The sequence below is a fragment of the Nycticebus coucang genome, chromosome 6, assembly GCF_027406575.1.
Source record: "Nycticebus coucang isolate mNycCou1 chromosome 6, mNycCou1.pri, whole genome shotgun sequence".
Lineage (NCBI taxonomy): Eukaryota > Metazoa > Chordata > Mammalia > Primates > Lorisidae > Nycticebus > Nycticebus coucang.
Window position 1 is genome coordinate 4,559,532 of NC_069785.1, and position 21,493 is coordinate 4,581,024.

General features: G+C 40.6%; 1 protein-coding gene across 5 annotated transcripts in view; it reads left to right on the top strand.

Moving 5' to 3' along the window:
* The window catches only part of DDHD1 (DDHD domain containing 1), a 66,094-nt gene extending 45,542 nt beyond the window's left edge, over positions 1 to 20,552 (top strand). For 2 of the 5 annotated variants that reach the window (XM_053594835.1, XM_053594838.1), the window contains 8 exons: positions 1,582 to 1,688; positions 4,258 to 4,520; positions 5,563 to 5,638; positions 7,252 to 7,401; positions 8,988 to 9,240; positions 10,298 to 10,489; positions 13,289 to 13,372; positions 18,242 to 20,552. In XM_053594835.1, the coding sequence (XP_053450810.1) occupies positions 1,582 to 1,688; positions 4,258 to 4,520; positions 5,563 to 5,638; positions 7,252 to 7,401; positions 8,988 to 9,240; positions 10,298 to 10,489; positions 13,289 to 13,372; positions 18,242 to 18,423 (1,307 nt within the window). In that variant the 3' untranslated portion in view covers positions 18,424 to 20,552. The remainder of the gene's footprint in view (positions 1 to 1,581; positions 1,689 to 4,257; positions 4,521 to 5,562; positions 5,639 to 7,251; positions 7,402 to 8,987; positions 9,241 to 10,297; positions 10,490 to 13,288; positions 13,373 to 18,241) is intronic. The other 3 variants (XM_053594837.1, XM_053594839.1, XM_053594836.1) reach the window with 2 other exon arrangements.
* The last annotated feature ends 941 nt before the right edge of the window (positions 20,553 to 21,493 follow it).

A 21,493-nucleotide genomic window follows, 5' to 3' on the forward strand; every position in this document is an offset into this window, starting at 1 on the left:
CTGAGGCAAGAGGCAAGAGGATTGCTTGAGTGTTTGAGGTTGCTATGAAGTGTGAGGCCACCTCACCCCTACCAAGGGTGACAAAATAAGACTCTGTCTCACAAAAAAAAGAAACATACTGGTGGGAGAGGGTACAAGCCATAGATGATACCTCAATTTACACTGTGTTCAGAATCAAAATGAAAATAAAATACTTAGACACTAACTGCTGTAGAAGTAATTGGCTGTAATTATTAATATTATTGAACAATAGATCAGTAAAGAAAGTACAACTGATAAAACACTCCACTGGTGGTCACTTCTAGCCAAGGGAGAGGCGTGTGACTGCTTAGGGATAGAAGATGCTGGCAGCCTTCTTGAGCTAGCTGGTAGGAACTTGTTTTTCTTTTGATAAATTATTTTTTTCAATTGCCCATACATAATTATTTATCCTCTTTTCTGCATGTGCATGTGTTCACAGTAAAATCTTTTTTTCAAAATGCATTAAATTGACACTTAAGTCACACCTTTCACTTTTACAGTTTAAAAATAGGCACCGGCTGTAAATACAGTGTGCACCCATGAACAGCCTCAGTGTTTCCCTTTGAGTCTTTGAAAGGACTTGTAGCCTTTGCTTGTCATTGCCTTCTAGTTATTACTACATCGTATTAAAGTAAGGAATAAATAAGAATAAAATAACCCGAGCCAATGCAGTGAAAAACTAGAGGGCGATAGAAATTGTACTTAACTAAAATCATAAGCTTTGTCCTGCCCAGCTTGTTTTTTTAAATTATAATATTCATCCAAGTGTAATACTTCTTTATAGTTCTGTAAGAAATGCAAAATGTTCTGCATCTCTGATAATTTTATTAAGTGTCTAATAGAATAATTTTTCCAAGGTGGAAATTCCAAAAGTTAAGTGCAACTCAGGACAGACTGCACTGGTTTGTAACATGATTTATGTAAGTTTCCTTTCAGTGCAGTAAATTACAGCAACTTTGTCTTGTTTACTGAGGAGGCCTTGCAAATATACATAATATTTGCCGTTGTGCATATCTGTGATTGACAGTTGTTGCCCATAGACCCTCCGGTTCACTAAAGACAGATACATGTAAGTTATGGGGACTGGTGTTGGTTTGCCACCATGGCTCCTGGCACTCCACGTGCGTATTGCCAAGCCCTGGGTTCAGAGATTTAGAAAAATCAGAAGGAAACAGAAGAGGAGCTATGAAAGGAGTTGGGATTGTGTCCCTTGATGCTTGTTCCAAAATATCTGGCCTAGTTTTGATCTGGGTGAGCCTGCACATCGTGCAGAAGCCAGTACACATGAACAAGGGTGGGGCTTTACAGATTGGGTGATGGCCTTCATCCCGCAGGATGCCTTTTTCTCATGTCCCCTTTCATCTTACACCACTTCTTCTTGGAATATTTTTCAGGAAGGGAAGGACCATAAGAGCCAAATCTGGTCTTAAATATTTAAATGTTAAGTTAAAGAGCTCTTATTTCAGGCGAAGTGATTTTCGCGTGTATTTTTTCCCTAAAGCAGACTCTTTGTTGTAAGTTTAGTTTTACTGCTGCTGTTTTGCTCTTTTTGTGCTGTAGACACTGTGGATTCCATCACTCCCGACAAAGTACGGGGCTTGAGGGACATGCTGAACAGCAGTGCCATGGACATAATGTATTACACCAGCCCGCTTTACAGAGATGAGGTGAGTGCCTTATTGCTGTTGGGTGTTGTTTAAAGTGATACAGTGTAAATGTCCTGAATTTTAACATTTTATGCTCGCTTTAAAAAAGCTAATGAGAGCCAAGCGTGGTAATTTGCCCTGTAATCCCAGCACTTTGGGAGGCCAAGACAGGAGGATCACTTGAGGTCAGAAGTTCAAGGCCAGCCTAGGCAACATAGTGAGACCCTGTCTCTACAAAGTAATTTTTTTAAAAAATTAGCTGAGCATGGTGGCATGCACCTGTAAGTCCCAGCTACACAGGAGGCTGAGGCAGGAGGATCACTGAGCCCAAAAGTTTGAGGCTGCAGTGGGCTATGATCTTGCCACTGCACTCTAGCCTAGGGTGACAGACCAAGAGACTGTCGCAATAAGATAAAATAAAAATAAAATAAAACAAAAGCAAATGAGACATTATAAGAATTCATTAATCTATAAATAGCCTCTGTTTAAAAATGAATTTGATAGTCTTCAAACCAGACACTGGGACCCTTAATAAAATGGATGGTCTCAGGGGTGGAGGGTTGGTTAGAAAATAGCACTTTGAGAAGCATTGGTTTTTATAAATCTGATTAATTATGTCTGCAACTGTTGTCTCCACAAAGGAATTTTAGATGCAAAATTCCCTTTAAATTTTTTGTATATAGTAGACTTGCTTTTATTGCCTCGCTTCCGTAATGGGTCATACAGTCCCAAATGGTAGGGCTGCTGGGGCACCACAAGGGCAGCACTGAAGGGCGAGAGGCGAATGTCTGCTCCGTGGGATGAGAGAGTCTTCCCAGATGCACCTAGTCACTTTGGTGGTTTGAGGGAAAGGAATTCCATTTCACAGGAATGATGAACACATGTTACCTCACTTAATTTTTACAAAAACCCTGTGAAGTAGATGTGATCAGTATCATCCTCATGTGAAGGGTGAGAAAACTGAGGCAAAGAGAGACCTCGGGACTTGCCCAAGTGCGCCAGCCACTGAGTGGCAGAGCCGGGATCTGAACCCACGCGGTGTAGCTTCACTTGCGCTGTGACCCCCTCGCTCCTGCATTCACAGGGTGAGCAGTCTGCCTGTCATTCATTGGCCGATTCCTTTTACCTCCCTGGGCTTTTAGTTTCATCAGCAGGCAGTGAGCACCTGCTGCACCATGTGGCTCACCGGGGCATCTGCAGTGAATGTTGACACCTGCATTAGCGGGGGAAATCAGTGCAGGTGTTAGACAGTAAAATCAGTTGCTTTGGTAAAATTTCTATATCAGGAATCCCAGGTAAGATTTGATAATATATGTATCCTGAATTGGCTGGTTAAAGGTGTTTTAAACTAAGGAAATAATCTACATGCTTACTGAAATTTGTTTATTGAGCACTTAGTATGTATAAGATATTGTACAAGGATATGAGTCCCTGCCTTCCAGAAAGGTTAAAATATTCTGTAGGGGTGTTGGCCACCTCTCTCCACACACACACACACACACACACACACACACACACGAATCTTCTCTCCCATTCATGATGAACAACTCCCAGAACATCTTTGGCCCTGATTCTGCTCCTGTGTATGGATGCCATTGGGACCCCCTGTAGCTCTGAGATGTCCCCAGAGAGGACATAGTGCCTCCATTTATGTCCCTGCTGACCCCGCCAGTCATAACACACTCAGAGAGTTCTCAGTCTGTCAGAACATGAAGAATGTTCAGTAGAAGTTGGTGGAAAATGGCTTTCTCCTAAAATATAACAACTGAAAACAGAAGCAGCAGATAACTAAGCTTGCGTTTTGTAGTACCGGCTGGTATTACATAGCACTGAGAGAGGGACTGACCAGGGGAAGCTCACAGACTGATGGAGTGAGCCATGGTGGGAAGAGCCACCTGGACCAGGTCAGGGCCCAGCGCAGGCTGAGGAACAGAAGGGCCTCATGCGCTCCTGGCATTACGGATATGTCACCAGTGTTTGTTAAAGCCTAATTTCAAAGAAAGCAGTTTTACAAAAAAACTACTAAGACGCTTCGCACATACTAACCTGACCAGAGAAGGTAACTGTTTGCTCCTGTCTGTTTTGCTAACGTAATGGGAATCTAGAGCTACCGAGTCATGGGTAGTGAGCTTTTTCTCAGGCACACTGTCGCCTTTCCTTACATCACACCGTCTAAATGCGTAATAACACCTAACGTGTTAGTATACCATTATCATAACTCTGCTGTTGTTTTTCTAAAATGTACTATGACTAAAAACCACAAAAGTTTAGACTTGCATATGGATAAGCTACAATGAAGAAACTTGCAGGAGTCTTGAACATCTCCCGGGGTCGGCGTGGAACTTTGAGTCTAAGGACTGTACGGGCCCGGTGGTGGACCTACCGCGTTCTTTAGTGGTGGTGTGGATCATAATAATATATATACCTTACTTCGTTTTTGCAAGGCTTTGAAGCACTCAAGTTATTTTAACAACCGAGGCATAATTGGTCAGCTCTGTGGGTTTTCTTCCTCAATATATTTGAGTTTAGAAGTAACGCTCACGGCAGTTAGCGGTAACTCTAACATGTTTTGTTTTCTTATTCCAAACAGCTAGTTAAAGGCCTTCAGCAAGAGCTGAACCGATTATATTCCCTTTTCTGTTCTCGGAATCCAAACTTTGAAGAAAATGGGGGTAAAGTCTCAATAGTGTCCCATTCCTTGGGCTGTGTGATCACGTATGACATCATGATGGGCTGGAACCCGGTGCGGCTCTATGAGCAGCTGCTGCGCAGGGAGGACGAGCTGCCTGACGAGCCCTGGCTGAGCTGCGAGGAGCGCCACCTGCTGGGCGAGCTCTTCCTGACCAGGCGGCGGTAAGCTGTCCAGGCCTCGAAGCGGAGTCACAGATCATTTAGGACAAAAGATATTAAGATTTTCTTGATAAAGGAAAAAATGCATTGTTCAGGATACAAAGTTACTATATAGTGTGCCTGATCAAGCTAAAGATTGTTAATTTTCATGCTAATCACGCATTTTCCTGTAGTGTAAAACAAATTGTTCTGATAGTCTTCTTTTTTTTCCTTCTCTTTTCTTCACAATTTGTTAGGAGCGAAATCTAAAACTTATTCCAAGGGTTGGCACAGTAACTCACCCCTGTAATCCCAGCACTCTGAGGTCACAGGTTTGAGAACAGTGTGAGCTGAGTGAGACCCATTTATAAAAACAGCCAGGCGTTGTGGCGGGCACCTGCAGTCCCAGCTACATGGGAGGCTGAGGCTGGAGGATCACTTGAGCCCGGGAGTCCGAGGTTACTGTGAACTGAAACGACACCATGGCACTTTAGCCTGGGCAACTGACAGAGACGCTGTCTCTAAAAAAAAAAAAGAATTGAAGTGTAGCTTTTTAAAAAACTTAGCTCAACAGTGTATTAAATTAAATGTAAGCAGATATGTGACATTGTAATGGAAAAACGTGAAACAATCCAAATGTTCTTCAGCAGAGAAGGGTGAAACTGCTGTTCATCTGTATGGTAGTCTGTTAGTTGTACAGTTGTCATAAAAATGAAGTAGGTAAGGAGGCAGCGAAGTGGACGCACCACTGAGGTTCTCCAGGTAGAGAAAGGAGAAGCCCGGACAGTGTCCCTGTATTAAGTAGTCAGTGTGTATGTGCTGGTATATGGCCCACATCTTACTTTAAAAAGCTATTAACAGCAAGTGTCAGGAGGAGGAGTGGCATTTTATTAATTGCTTCATAAATTTTTATAGACTTCCTATACTTCAGCAGATGCATTTATTTACATTCTGTCAACAGGCGTTAATGTGAGGAAGGGATAATAGCTCTTAATTGCTTCTTTATACTTCAGTAAACTAGTACCCATCTAACGGATAGTGTGTTTGTAATCTCACCCTGTCCTAGGCTGAGGGAGATAGAGGAGCAGCTGAGTGAGCTGAAGGCATCATCTGTGACACAAGCACCTGCCTTAAAATTTAAGGTAAGGAAAGAACCAAGAGCTTTTAATTATTGATCTCATATTCTTTTTAAACAGTATTTAAAACATGCCTTACTTAGCCGGGCGTTGTGGCGGGAGCCTGTAGTCCCAGCTACTTAGGAGGCTGAGGCAAGAGGATCGCTTAAGCCCAAGAGGTTGAGGTTGCTGTGAGCTGTGACGCCATGGCACTACCCAGGGCGACTAGACTCTGCCTCAAAAAAAAAAAAAAAAAAAAGCCTTACAGACCCTTCACACTTAACAATAAACAAAAACAGAATCTACGTGGAGTTTCCTGTTATAATTAATTGATGCAACTACTGTCTTCCCAGTCAGCCAGACCCTGATCCTGTGAATTGTCTCTGACACATCCCTCACCCCACCTCCAATCAATCTTGTCCATCTCTCCTGTCCTCTTGCTTTCCCATTTCTGAGTGAAACGGTTTATCCTGCCTAGTTCAGATTCCTTCTTGCCTGAATGTTTTAGATTCCTAACTTGTCCCCAGGTCACCAGTCTTAATTTTGTAGTTCATCCAAACACTACAACCTGGTTTAACTTCCTAAAATATGGGGCAAATCCTGTCCTTCACTGCCTAATGAAGTAAGTCCAGCTTTCTTAGTGAACAGTCCAGGCTCTGAATATTCTTTTTTTTTTTTTCTTTTTTGAGACAGTCTCACTATGTTGCCCTTGGTAAAGTTCTGTGGTATCACAGCTCACAGCAACCTCAAACCCTTGGGCTTAAGCATTTCTTTTGCCTCAGCCTCCCAAGTAGCTGGGACTGCAAGTGCCCACTGCAACGCCCGGCTATTTTTTTTTATTGTTGTTGTTGCAGTTGTTGTTGTTGAGCGGGCCCAGGCTGGGTTCGAACCCACCAACTTCTGTGTATGTGGCTGGCGCCATAACCACTGTGCCATGGGCTCTGAGCCTGAATATTATCATTCTAAGCTACCTTTTCCCCACATCCAAGTTTTCAGCCATATAAGACTATTTCTGTTCTCAAAAATAAGCCAGGTTCTTTTCTGTCTTGACCACCCTCACATGGTTGTATCAGTCTGAAATGACACGCCAACCTCAGTATCCAAACCTCTACTATAGAAATCCTTTCTATTTTTTAACTGGCCAGTGCAAATACAGCCTCCTCTCTAAGCTAAGGCCCTCGGAGTTGGAACTAATAATTCTTTTCTTCACTCTCGTCCTCCCCAGTTATGGCCCTTATTTTATTCTGCCTCCCCACAGGCTTGTGAACCATGAGCATGGATGCTGTGTCCTGCTGGGCCTCACTGCTCTGTTTACTGCACAGCACCTCCCATGTGACTTCATACACGGCAGGAGCTCAGTAAATCTCTGCTGAGTACACAGAGACACACTAGGAAATGATCCTTCTCTTCCCAACTTCTTTTAGATTTAAAGATAATGATTTTTCTAGAACGTTTAATGATTGGAATATAGTCAACAAATAATGCGGATGCCATCTGGACAAAGCTCATTTCACAAATATACTTAAAAATAATGTTATTACTTTTATTTTTGAAAATTTCTGTTGAAAAGTTTCAAATTTCTGTTGAAAAATTAACACTCCACCATTTTTAAATTTCGATTGACTCTGTCATCGTTTTAGGTTGAGAATTTCTTCTGCATGGGGTCCCCACTGGCAGTTTTCTTGGCATTGCGTGGCATCCGCCCCGGAAACACTGGAAGTCAAGACCATATTTTGCCTAGAGAAATTTGTAACCGGCTACTAAATATTTTTCATCCTACAGATCCAGTGGTGAGTTGCAATATGTACTTTTCTCAATATTAAATTGTTCATAAAAGAATCTGAGAAACTTCGCAAGGTGCCATTGAATTAATGAGAAAGGGCCAGCTGTGGTGGCTCCCGCATGTAATCCCAGCACTCTGAGAGACCAAAGCAGGAGGATCCCTTGAGCTCAGGAGTTTGAGACCAGCCTCAGCAAGAGCAAGACCCTGTCTCTACTAAAGATAGAAAAACTAGCCAGGGATGGTGGCAGACACCTGTAGTCACAGCTACTTGAGCTGAGGCAGGAGGATCACTTGAGCCCGTAGGAACTGAGGTTGCTGTGAACTATGATGCCACAGCACTCAAGCCTGGATGACAGAGTAAGACTCTATCTCAAAAAAAAAAAAAAAAAATCATTTATCTGATTATTAAAATAGATAAACGTTAATTTAAAGGATCATGAAATAAAATACCTTAGAGATGATCTGTTTATGTTGTACTTATATATAGCTTTATATAATTTTATGAAGTCTTTTAAAGGCTGTTTTTACTAATGCCAAATGAAGGCAATATGGACTAATGATTAGATTTTAGAAAATCTCCACATGTTAAACACTCACAACTGCTATAAACCATGGACTGGAGAGTCTACTACTAGGCCAGAGTGCACAGTCCTGGCCTACTCGCTTCTGAGGCCCTGTCTTATCTGAATCATAGAGATAATATTTTACATCCTAGGGGTGTTGGGACTGAGGAAAATACATGTGAAAACACCCAGCAAGACAGTGGCATTTAATTAACATCCACTCGCTTTGTTTTTTCTCTAGTGATTTGATAGTAAATTTGAGTTCATAGATGAACTCTGAACCCTGTCCTTTGTGCGTCTTAAACTGTTACGTTATGAAGGAAGAGTCTGAACTCATAGTTACTGTCCATTTCATAGTTTCTCTGTGATTTTTTTAATAGCTTAAGTCAGAACTACAGTTCTTATACCAGTTCCTGTCCTCCTCACATCTCCCTGAGGGAGAAGGTGTTACCTCCTCTCAGCTCAGGAAACCCACACCTGAGACCTTACGGCAGCAGTTCTCAACCTGTGGGTCACCTGTATTAAAGGGCCAAGGCATCAGGAAGGTTGAGAACCACTGCCTTATGGCCTGAAAAGCCTCACACAGTTAATAAGGACAGGGCCAGGACAGGAGGCTGGAGAACTCACACCACATTGATTGCCGTTTCTGCTATGTCACCCTCCTTCACTTAAGAGCTCCTAAAATATTAAGAATTGACCTTTTTTGCTGTTTTCTAGATTACCATGTATTACTTCAGCTTTGCTAGTGTGACTAACATAAATCTAATAGTTAAATGATAGCAGAACATAATAAAAATCTTTCTCTGAAAAACTAATTAATAGATACTGTTAGCCTAGATTCTTTTTTCATAATCTCATCAACCACATATTATTAATGGTGAACAAATAGAAATACATGTTTGAATTATCCCCCTTTTAAATTACATTTCCTCTGTAAAGCGTACTTAACATGCAACAGAGTAAGAACAGTTTACTAACATCTAAGTATAGTGCTTAATGGTGTGTTTGTTTGAATTTTTTTTTAATGAAGGCTTATAGATTAGAACCTTTAATACTGAAACACTACAGCAACATTTCACCTGTCCAGATCCATTGGTACAATACTTCAAATCCTCTACCTTACGAACATATGAAGCCAAGCTTTCTCAACCCAGCAAAAGAACCTACCTCAGTTTCAGAAAATGACAGTGTTTCTACCATACCGAGCCCCCTGACCTCACCTATCCTGTCCCGCCGGCACTACGGAGAGTCCATAACGAATATAGGCAAAGCGAGCATCCTGGGTATGTCTCTGAGTGTTCCCTACCTCCCAACAGAAGCGCTTCTTGTATAGACATCTCATTTAGGGGACTTAGAGATATATTCTCTGTACCACAGAACTTCCAGCAGCTAACTCCTGTGTCCAGAATTAACGATTCTCTCACTATTTATATTTGAGGACCAAAAAGCTCTCAAGGTTTTTTAGTGTAGATCATATTCTGTAGCTTTAAAATGTGAGATAGCTAGATGAACCAGAAAAAGCATTGTTCTAAGAATCAAGTCCCTCCTTTTGATGTTGGTCTTAACACTCACTGTGAGATCTGGAGCGAATCCCTGATTTTAATGCTTTACCTGCCCACCTGCACTGTGTTCCCAGGGTGCCCCTCAACCAGTTCTCTGATCTCTTCTGAAAGTCTCTCAAACTGTGTGTTTATCGCGGGCAGAAGAATGTTTACTTTGTCTTTGAACTGTGTCCTCTCCTACACAGTGTTTGGGGTGCGGCCGGAGCTCAGTCTTGTGCCGCTTGAATTTAGCCACTGCTTTTGGCTACAAGTTGCCTTCATGCAAAATGTCACCAGATGGCGCTACAAACAGGCTTTGTCTGCCGGACTCTGCTGTCCCTTCTGGTCATTCTCACACATTTATTTAATGGCTTTTTATAACATTTCGACTCCGGTAGTCAACATATATACCCATGTCAATGGCATGGTTCTTTTATTAAAGATTTTAATCTTGCCAAATATTTTACTAAACAATGATCACTTGAATAAAATAGAATCTTTATTCCTTTGTTTGTATATTCTTATAAGTTATAGTGTTCTTTTCACCATTTTTATTTAGAAACCTATGATATAAATTGTAATTTTACATTCCCACCCTGTAAAAACGTGACGAGAGCTTGGTTCCTCTGCCCCTGGCTTTCATGCGGGCAGGGCCCTGCGGCACGGTGGGCGGGGCCACGTGGCATGGTGGGCGGGGCCCAGGGTGCGGTGGGCGGGGGCTGTGGTGTGGTGGGCGGGGCCCGGGGTGCGGTGGGCAGGGCGGCTCTGCAGAGTGACTGTGCTGTAATGTGACATGCAGGGGCTGCGAGCATCGGAAAGGGGCTCGGAGGGATGCTGTTCTCAAGATTCGGGCGTTCGTCTACGTCACAGCCGTCTGAGGCATCAAAAGACCCGATGGAGGAGGAGAGGAAGCCAGTTGCCCCACCTTCTACCACTGCTGTGACAACACAGACCCTCCCGCATAGCAGCTCCAGCTTCCTCGATTCTGCATGTTAGTTTAGAGTTCTTTCCTTAAGTTTGTATCTTTTTAAGATTTGGGAGGGCAAGAAGATCTAAGATACTAGCATTAGCTGTTAACTCTAGGATCTTAAGTATGCTTAGCTTGTAAAGAAAAAATGCTTTCCTTCTGTTTACTTTTATTTATTTATTTATTTATTTATTTATTTATTGAGACAAAGTCTCACTATGTTGCCCTCAATAGAGTGCTGTAGTGTCACAGCTCACAGCAACCTCCAACTCTTGGGCTCAAGCAGTTTTATTGCTTCAGCCTCCCCAATAGCTGGGACTACAGGCACCTGCCACAACACCTGGCTGTTTTTTGGTTGCAGTTGTCATTGTTGCTCAGCAGGCCCAGCCAGGTTCGGACCCTCCAGCCTCAGTGTATGTGGCTGGAGCCCTACCCACTGAGCTATGGGCGCCGAGCCCCTTTTGTTTACTTTTTAAAGAATAATTTCCAGGTAAAAGCAGTTTTATTCTTTGAATTGGCGAATTAGTAGTCATAACTTTAATAATCAAACCATTGTGGCAAATTTCTTGGGCTGGGTATCCCCTGATTTTATGAAGTAGATTAGATTTTTACAAATATGGTCTTCTCAATCTTAAAAATTCACATAATTGCTTCAAATCTATGCTGTATCTGGTCTATGCTAACCCCACAGTTGCTTCCATCCACCCTAATCATGAGACCGTCAAAACATAGAGATTGTGTTGGACCTGCTGTACGGCCTCCTGGCCCACAGCGGCCACCTGCTATAAAGTAGGTATTAGGTGTTCAGGAAACAACTGGATGGTTAGTTATGTGGGACTTAGCAATATAATAGACCTTTCTTTATCTTTTTCCAGTGGATTTGTAAAGTTTAAAATCTTGAATGGTTGTGAAGCATTATTATAGTTAGTATATATGCCTTCCAAGGGTCTGAACTTGAGCATTATTTTTAAGTGTTTAGTAAAATAAAACTATTAAGTCCTGTTTATTCTAATGATGTGTATAAGGAAATGAAAATTCTGAAACTAGATACTCCTTTTCTGTAATACAGCAAGAGAATTTTGCTTTCTTTATCTGAAAATTTTTAAGCAGACTTGTTACTTGCAGCAGTGTGTTACTAACTATGTCTGCTGCTCTAAATTTAAACTGTCTGGCACTCAGTGCCCTCCTTGGAACGTGAACGGGAGCAAGTTTAGAATGGCCCTCCTTGAGACCAGACGTTTCCTCACTGTCAACCCGTCCAGGACAAGTATCAGCAGGGACATTCCTGTTGGGGCCAACAGGTTCTTTAATTCTGTGTATGCCAGACTCTTTGGGTACTAAAAATTTTATAATTGCAACTGCCTTTTGAACATTAGACTCTGATATTTGCATGAAACTCATATTTTAATTTGTCCTATGAGTTCTTATATTAATAGTTGCTATACTATTTCTGACTTAAATTTTCTTTTCTACTTAAAATCAAAACTGTGGTTGTGAAAATACAAAATTCTGTTGTGACATGCAGATATCAAAAGAAAACTAACTTCTGAGGAAAATTCATTTCAAAGAGTTCTTAAGGTATTAAGTAAAAAATAAAGATTCTTTGTGATGTTGTTAATATACAACCATGATGCTGGTAAATGTTAAGGGGAACGAGGGAGCAGGAAGAGGCGAGTAGGATTGAAGCCTCGGTAAAGGATAATGAAGACACACACGTGAAGGTTTTACAGGATCCAAGAGAAGAAAGCTTTTCTTACTATGCAACATAAAAGTAATAATAATAGAAAAACCTCCAGTTTCTCCTTCCAGAACAGCAGTTAGTGGAGGTGCGTGGTTGGATTGAATCATATTATATTTTGCTAGCTTTACAGAATACTGTCATTCTTGCATACAAGTTCGTTGATGGTACAAATAATAAATTTCTTGTCAACTAGACTCAAATATGAAATAATCATGAGTCTTAATTACACAGACTTGTCTCTAGATGTAGATGTTAACTGTTGAAATCAGACTATTAGTACAGTAGGATTCTGCCTTTTAAATCATAGGCCTGGGACATGCTTTACTAATTATTTGACTTGCTTCAATAATGTGCTCTTCTGTGTGATCTCAACTAGACAGATTTCTTATGTCATAATTGATGTCTTGGCTGTATCTTGCAAATCATAAACATTTTCTTCCAAACCTTCTTTGTCGAATTGGTCGTTGTGGTTAGGTGATCGTGGCTTGCTTCCTCCTTTTCTTCTGCCCACGCTAACCATCTCCGTCCTTCTGGATAACCTTCCTTTCATGCTACCAGCTTTGATTGTCTTTCTACTAGAGAGTGAAATGGCACAGAGACTGAAATCAGACCAGTCAGGGTTTCTTTCTTTGACAAGTGTTAGCAGTTGAAACCTACTTCATTTTCATCAAGTTGAGCACCTTACCTTATATAGAGCTGTTCTTCATTTCTTTTGAGAAGTCTAGGCTTCTTTTCTATGCATTTGCTGTTTGATTTTTCATCCCCTTCTCCCATGTTTATAATATATTATCAAAAGAAAAGGTCTGTTTCTTTTAGCAATTTTTTGCTTAAAAAAATTGGTTAGACTCTAAATTAGCTATAAATTTGGGCTGTTAACATTATGAGATTATATTTCAAAGTTAATTATGCTTACATTTTCCATGAAAGAGCTTCTCAGAAAAACCAAGGTGTGTACTTCATGTGTGCTAGTTTTAAACTGCTTACTTGGGAGTATTGTTCTAACTTTGGGCCACTACATCATTGAAGGCCATTTTTAACCATCAGTCAATCCTTTACAGCATCTTGTGTTTTTTTTTTCACAGATTTCAGACTTCAGGAATCGTTCTTTAATCTCCCACAACTTCTTTTTCCGGAAAATGTAATGCAGAATAAAGATAATGCCCTCGGTATGGTATATGTCAGGAGCAGCATTCAGAGTGCTGTGAGCGTGGTCTGCCCGGGTTCTTCTGCTCTTTGACAAACTGCATGAGTCCTGCCATGAGATCAGCTTTCATGTCAGCACTGTGACCGACTATTTCATATGAATTTGCTTCCCTTATTTTCTAATCTGAAATAGTAGTTGTCTTGAAACCTTAGTATCGATTAGCCACTTACTGTGCTGACATATATTTCTGCACATTCTACAAAGAAGGAACCTTTCAGAGAGAAGAGAAAAGCATCCGGCCATTTTCTGTTTTCTTTACTGTCCTAAAATCTTCAAAGAGTTTCACTAGTCTCTTCATGTAACACACTTAGATATAAAAGGGTTTCATAGTAGAAATTACTTGTTCTCGGTCATTTCAGGTGCTGGTAACTCACCACTGAAGGTTGTAGATAGGCACAGCTGATATCTGGTTTCAACACAAATATTTCATTTACTTGGGTGGGGTAGATTCACTTTTTTACAAATGGTGTTATTGGACAGAGATACTTTCAGTCCTTTAATTTTTAGCATATTCTAAATGTATCACTAAGGATAATTTTATCAGTTTAAAATTATTTTCCCACCTAAATTCTCATTGTTTTTTCCACAGTTTCTCTATTTTTCTTTGTTTTTTTTTATACTAGATTTTTGTCTTTGGCAACAACATGTAACAGGATTTTCTTTGAGTATTTTAACAACATTTAATTTTACATTTTCTTTATTTGATTGCCAATTTTTATAAAATTTTTCAATTTAAAAAAATAAAAACTCTTATATTAATTGGTATAAGTTCCAAAGCAATGGTTTAATATAACAAGCTGGGGGGATTTGGGTCTATAACAATAGTTTGTGTTGATCTAACTCAGTGAATTTCCCTTAAGAAATTATATAAGTCTGGTACCTGCCATGTAATAGTCATTTACTTTCATTAAAAAAAGTTTGATTTATGCTTTGTACATTTTTAGCTGGAGGAAGGAAAATTAATTTACTCATAATTTGTCCTGCAATCAGGTAGCACCTACGTCTCCTGTCTCAAAACCCCTCTGACAGCTGGGCAGGTAGACCACTGCATAACCTCACCAGGCTGACTCAGGGGGTAATAGCTGTGTGGTTTCTAGTTTCTCTTGCCCTGTTTTTATTTCTTCATCAATTATTTATTAAATGTTTATCAGGAGCCAAGAGACCATGGTAAATGACTATAAGAGATACCAAGGTGAAACAGAGTTCAGTATTCCCTTATAAAGGTACTAATAGGGAATAGAAATAATTATAATATATGGTAGAACATGATGAGCCACATATCGGAGGTACAGGAGGGGACTGTCAGTTCTAAGGTGAGAAACTGCTTTCACCCAGATAAGTCCTAAAAGACTGTTGAAGAAGTAGGATTCAGACATGCAGGATGCAGATATCACAAGCAGAACCCCTGAGGAGGGAAGCAGTGGGGTACGTAGACAAGTGTATTTAGTTTTCTTGAGAAGAACCAAGGTGATTGAAAGAGAGAAGTTTGAATGTGGCTGGTAAATGCTGCTAAGCCATATTGTAAAGAGGCCAACAAATTAGCAAGTCTGGCCATTCATTTCTCTCTGGGTATCAAGAGTTACCCACATAGTCATCTGTTGTCAAATGTTAGGTATTTGAATGTCTTTCAGGATAAATTAGAAGGGAAAAATTTCTAGGTAAATATGACAACTGATTATAAAACTTCAGAGTTTTTGTTGTTACATTTTTTAAATAAAGGATGGCTTGAGAATATACCTAAATGTATTTGAAACTATGATAACTCACAAAATGTGAATATTCCTGAATATCAAACACTTCACCACCTGAAAGGTGCAGTTGCCCACAGGACAGGTGGGCTCTGTACGGTCCCTTGGAGGCTCAGGGTGTCTTTGCCAGTACTTTAAGTATCTTTGGTATCATCTCCCTGGAAAATAATGTGCAATTATGACCCCAGTTATTATTCACAAATAAGATAGCGTTTTAGGTTTATTAAATTGTTGAAAATTTCTCTCCAGGTAGGTTGAGAGATTTCCATTAAAAAGTAGAAACCTGTCCAATTAGTATACACTGTAATTCAAAAATACTTACTTTGCATTCATATTTTTTTTTAATATCATGTTGACAAGTCTTGTGCACAAAAGAATCCTTTGCTGAAGCACAGTGCTGATGACCCGTGACCTTCACACAGTGCAGATGCCCCACCTGAGGCAGTGGGGAGGGAGGCAGCCCTGCTGCGCCTCCCCAGAGAGAAAGTCATCCACATTTTAAACAGCGTGAGCCAAGGGCTGGTAGTTATTTTTATTTCTCTTAACTGTTCAAGAACCTGATTCTGTTCTTTGTGGATGGAGGAATTCTAGCACTGAGTCATTCAAGAGAGAAAAGGAAAAAAAGTGATGATTTTATGTTCTTCTTTGACCTAACTCAGCTTGAGAAGCTAGGAGAAAACTACCACCCTCTGTGGTACAGCCACTCTTGATGTGATCATTAGGAAGCAGGTCCCAGGCAGCGCCCTACAGATTTCAGCAGACTTCACAGCACAGACAGAACATGCTGCTACGCGGACCCTGACTCCGGTGGGCGAGAAAAGAGGGGACACAGCCTCACCCGGTTCCTGTCATCTGCCCACACAGTCAACATAGGTGTGAGGTCAGCTGTGCTGATAAACCTAGGGCAGAGGACGAGAGATGAAAACAGCTTATGAGTGCAGACTGGCCACCTAATTCCCACTCTGATGGAGACAACCTTAAATAAACAGAGAAGGACTGCGGAGCCAATCTAGTTAGTGGCACTAATTAAAGTCCCTGCAGTTGCTAAGAATAACCAGGGCACATAGTATGATAGGACCGTAATTAAGTTTACCATTTGAGTGTCTGCTCCCTGAAAGCTGGCCTTGTAAGGCGGTAATGGCATAGTAAGAATGATTTCAGGGACATAAAATCAAAGGAGAGCCAAATAACACTTGTTAGAATGGGAAGAATCCCTCTTTGACTTTAAAACAATTTCAGCTGAACACTTTTAGACTAGGAAGTTGTATGTCATAGCATTTGAAAGTAAATTTTTTAAAATTATAATTGTTCTTCACTGATACTGACATTTCCCATCTCTTTTGTTTTTCTTTTTTTTTTTTTTCCTTTGTAATTAACTTGACTTTGGCCTCTTCGCTGTGCTTGAGAGCCCAGGTTTCTGCTCTTGTCTCATCTCCCATCTGGGAGTCAGAATGTGGGGTACCTGCATGTCTAACACAGATGCCTCCAGGAATACAGAAGCAAAAGCCCAGGACTCCACTGCTGGCAAGGCCACCAGGGACTGCGGCTAGTTCTGACTGGTTACAGATGAGCTTCTTGTAATTTAAACGGAAAAAAGCAGTTAAAAACAACTTAGTCAAAAGCCTGTGTCGATGTATTTTATAAATATTTTTTAGTCTAATTGCTATTTATACATTTTAAGTGTAAGCCTTCTCTGAAAATGTATATGTTTATGAACATTCCTTGTTCAAAAAGCATGATTGAATAGAGAAACATCATAAGCATGCCTCAAAATACCTATTTAAGCATTAACATGAAGTCACTGCATACAGCAGCACTTCTCTCCCTTTTTAGCTCACAGCACACTTAAATTATGTTGATCAAAAAAAGAGTAATAAAAAGAATATACTTACTGTGCTTGAACTGCTTTTGAAAATAATTTAATTAATGATTTTTAAAAATTGTTCGTGGTGCACTGGTTGGAAATCACTGTTCTGGGTGTTAAGATTTCCTGTGTGTGATTACTGATTTTTCAGTATAAAGCAAAAGCCAACTTTTTCTCTAACCTTCTTAATTTTTGTCAGTTTTATTGCTAATGCCCTTTGGTACTCTCAACAAAAGCAAACTTAGAAATGTCCGAGTGGCAGTGATTTGGGTGTTTAGTTTGTAAGGTAGACCCTTCAAAGTGCTGTATAGTAAACGGTCTGTGAAGCTAGTGAATGATGCCCCATGAATATATCAATGTACACAGCTATGATTTAATAAAAAAAAAAAAGTGCTGTATAGTTCACTGATAGTTAAAGAGTTCCTGAAGATCAAAATGTCATTTTTTAAGTGTTTATTTCTAAGGATTTTTTAAATGAGTCCATTAAAATTCTCATAGAGCTTTGATTTGTTGAGGTGATTTTTCTCTAATAGGTATTACAAGACTTTCTTTGAGATTTAGAAAAGCCTACATTGGATTCACAGACTTGTTTGAGGACAGTGCTGTTGTAAGCAAGGCGACAGTCACCACAGTGCCTTGCAGGGGGACGGTCCCAGCCACGTGGTGGGTTCTTCTGTGGCACAAACATTTTAAGAGCACCTGTATGTGCCAGACCCTACTGGCTGGAAGGAGATTAGGGTTTGTGGGCGTTGCCTTTGAGGAATTTGACCTGGTGGGGAAGAAAACATTCCAGAGCTATAAAAAGATGGCTGTCTTCTAGCGTCCCCACAGGACTGGCTGGGAGATGGGACCTCCCTCGCAGAGCCCTCCAGTGGCCTGCTGCACCCCATGGGCGTCATTGCAAGCAAGCCCGACCCATAATTCTTCCAGAGGGGGCTTTCCTTATTGTACAGATATGCCAGGTTTTCAGCCCAGTTTGTTTTACTCCAGAATTACTCTGATATGAAGTGAACTTCTGTTTTCTTCCTTCATTGTTCCATATTGGCTGTTCTTACCGAATAGAATCCTGAACTACTGAGGCTCTTTTGAGTGTTTTCTTTTAAAATAGTGGGAAGTTACTTAAAAAAGGCAATTAGAGAATCACTTCTACTAGCTAAATTTTTACTCCTCATACCTTCCTGCAGAGTTTACTCATCTGTTTAACTTCTTTTCTTTTCAGTGGAGCTGGATCACAGGATCGACTTTGAGCTCAGAGAAGGCCTCGTGGAGAGCCGCTACTGGTCAGCCGTCACGTCGCACACTGCCTACTGGTCGTCCTTGGACGTGGCCCTCTTTCTTTTAACTTTCATGTATAAACATGACCACGATAATGACACAAAACCCAATTTAGATCCAATCTGAACTTGTGAAGGACATTAATGACCCCAAACTGATTTTTTCTGTTAAAACATGTGTGTCAAGTTATGGAGAATTCGGGGTTAAGTATTTTTCAGTTTTGTTTAAGGCAAGAAATATGTGAATTTAAAAGCACTTTATTTTATTTTTTTAAACAAACATGTTTCCAGTCCTAAGGAAGTTTTTAGTTTCCATCCTTTTGATCTTGAGTCTGACAGAACCCCCTATAGAGAATCAAGCAGGACCTGATGAAGGAAGGGTGGTTTAGGTGAGCCGCATGTAAGGGCTGGGAATCATAATCTAATTTCTCCCCAAATAAAAGCATATTAATGGGTTGATTCCAATGTACTAACCAAAACGTTGTTTTAAATTGAAAATGGTCAGAGTCCATTGTATTCCACGTAAAGACCACAAGGTGGGATCATTGTTTTAGGTTCTACGAAAGCTTCCATTCCACATCCCTTTGAAAGAGGAAAATAACAGGTTTAAAATGTTCTGAATTTAGCTTGTTTAGAAAAACTGATGCTAAAGAAGAAACAATATTTGAATTACTGTATTTATAATTTATTGCCTCTGACTAATTGCTTAATTTCAGTGTATGAAACATTACATTCTTAAATATTTTCTTATAATTTAAGGACCACATTTATTTTCTATACATTGAGACCCTTTTTTCTCAGAACTCCATCTTTGTACTCTTCAGATGACTAGATAGACCCTGTGGCATATTTCAGTGTTTTTTTTTTTCCATTAAAACTTGTGGTTTCACACAAATAACAGTAGTTCAGTTTTTTAATGAAGTTTTTATCATGTACCTCACAAGCTAGACTTGACATGGAGTGCTTCATACTGGGCCCATTTCATTAACTTCATTAGAAAATTAGTGTCTTTGGAATAGGGAGTATGACAGCTCTCTTCCATGTGCAAACATTTGCGTGCCAAACAGTTTATATGCACCAAGGGATGGAATGCCACTGTTTGATTTTTCAAAGTGCTTGACAAACCGTTGTCATACAAGCACAGTAAGTCAGGACTCCGAGGCTCAGGTTTTCCTCAGCTGTAATTGTTACCACCGTGATTTTCATCTGAGGGGCGCCAAGTGTAAGAGGGGTACACCCAGTCATCTGAGGGGAGTAAACGAGTGTCCTTCTCCCGGCACCTGGGTGGATGCCGACGGCCCTTCTCTGTGCTGCTCAGTGACTGGGTCATACGTGACCTCCTGGTAATTTGCAAACAACAGACGTTGCGGTTCAGAATTTGGAAAAATGACTGTGAAGCAAACACACTACCCCGCTTGATTTCTGCACCTTGGACGGCACCAGGCAGGTCCTTGGAGGGGACGGGCTGCCTCCGTCACGCCCGGCCTCACTCCCGGTGGTCTCGGCACGTCCTGCAGTTCTCGGCTTCCCAGTAATCATTGTCAACCTGGAGCAAAGGCAGCCAGTTGTGTACGTACCCTCCTTGTTTCTTTGTAAGATGATGGGGTCTGTGGCTCACTTATGGGTTTGACTGAGCACCATTAGTACTGTGGGCTATTTTGCCCTCTCACTGAATTTGCACAACATAAAGCACTTCTTTTTTTGCAGGTTTTTTTTTTTTTTTTTTTTTTGGCCAGGGCTGGGTTTGAACCCGCCACCTCTGGTATATGAGGCTGGCGCCCTACTCCTTTGAGCCACAGGCGCCGCCCCATAAAGCACTTCTTAATGTTTAAAAAAATCCCAAGACTCCATGGCCAAGTGCGTGACTCACTAGGAAACCCTCGCTACACAAGGCTTTTGATGCAATTTTAGCAAAGCTACAGCAATCTCTTCTGACTTCAGAGATTCCTGTGAACTCAGGTCATTGTCAAGCCCTGTTCATTTTGTAGGTCTCCTTCAGGTCTCAGGAAAACCACACGCACGTTAAGTGACTGTGTCGGTAAACATGTACTTGAGCACGTGTTGCCATCAGTGGTTCGAAGCTCAGGTACATACGGACTTGAAGGGATCATTCTTGACTACTACATTGTGAAGAGCCCTTTTTACCTGAGAAGGATGAAATTCATGTCAAAATTTTTAATTTGCTATCATTGAGTAAAAAGAAAAACGTGCCCCCATACGCATTGGAATATGTCTGCTTCCTTTTTTTTTTTTTTTTTCAGATATTGAGAAAACAAAGTCAAACTTAACCACTTTGAGTTTATTTGGATTCTTGGAAGAAAACAACATTCAAAACCTCTTTTCAAAATAAGATGGACTAGACTTCTGGACAGGTGTTTTGTTTTCCATTCATTATGTCGTCAATAGAGGTGGAGATTTTGGTTTCCCTGTTCTGTCTCTGCATGTTGTCATGGGATGTACTTGTATATACTCATTAATATACAGAGTATGTGTAATTCTGGCTTGATTTAGAAGCTAAGTCAGTTACTGAGTAACATTTTGCAACTTTATTCCAGCAAGTACTAAATTGGTCAAAAGTTTTGTTTTTGATACCATTAAAATGTTATTCTCTATTTTGTGTACATGTTAGTATGATTCTCCTGAGTACTTACCAGATCATTCAACTTTCATCCAGTTAAGTTCCCAAGAGTTACTGAAAATTAGAATTTCTTGGATCAAATTTTGTTTCATTTTTACCTTAAAATTAGCCTCCCTAAGCCCTTTTGTTCATAACTATTCAGCAGTAATTTTGCTTATAATATAATCCATTGTTCCTTATGTTATTTATTTATTATTTTGTTTTTTTAGAGACAGAGTCACACTTTATTGCCCTCAGTAGAGTGCTGTGGTGTCACAGCTCACAGCAACCTCCAACTCCTGGGTTTAGGCCATTCTCTTGCCTCAGCCTCCCAAGTAGCTGGGACTACAGGCGCCCAGCTATTTTTTGGTTGCAGTTTGGCCGGGGCCGGGTTTGAACCTCCACCCTCGGTATATGGGGCTGGCGCCCTACTCACTGAGCCACAGGCACCGCCCCTGTCCCTGTATTTTAAAACATACACTGTTGTCTCATTTTTTGTTAGCATGTGAAACAAGCTTAGTTTTATTTCTTGGTATTAAACAGCATCTTTTAGCTTTCTTAATTGCTCACACTGAGCGCG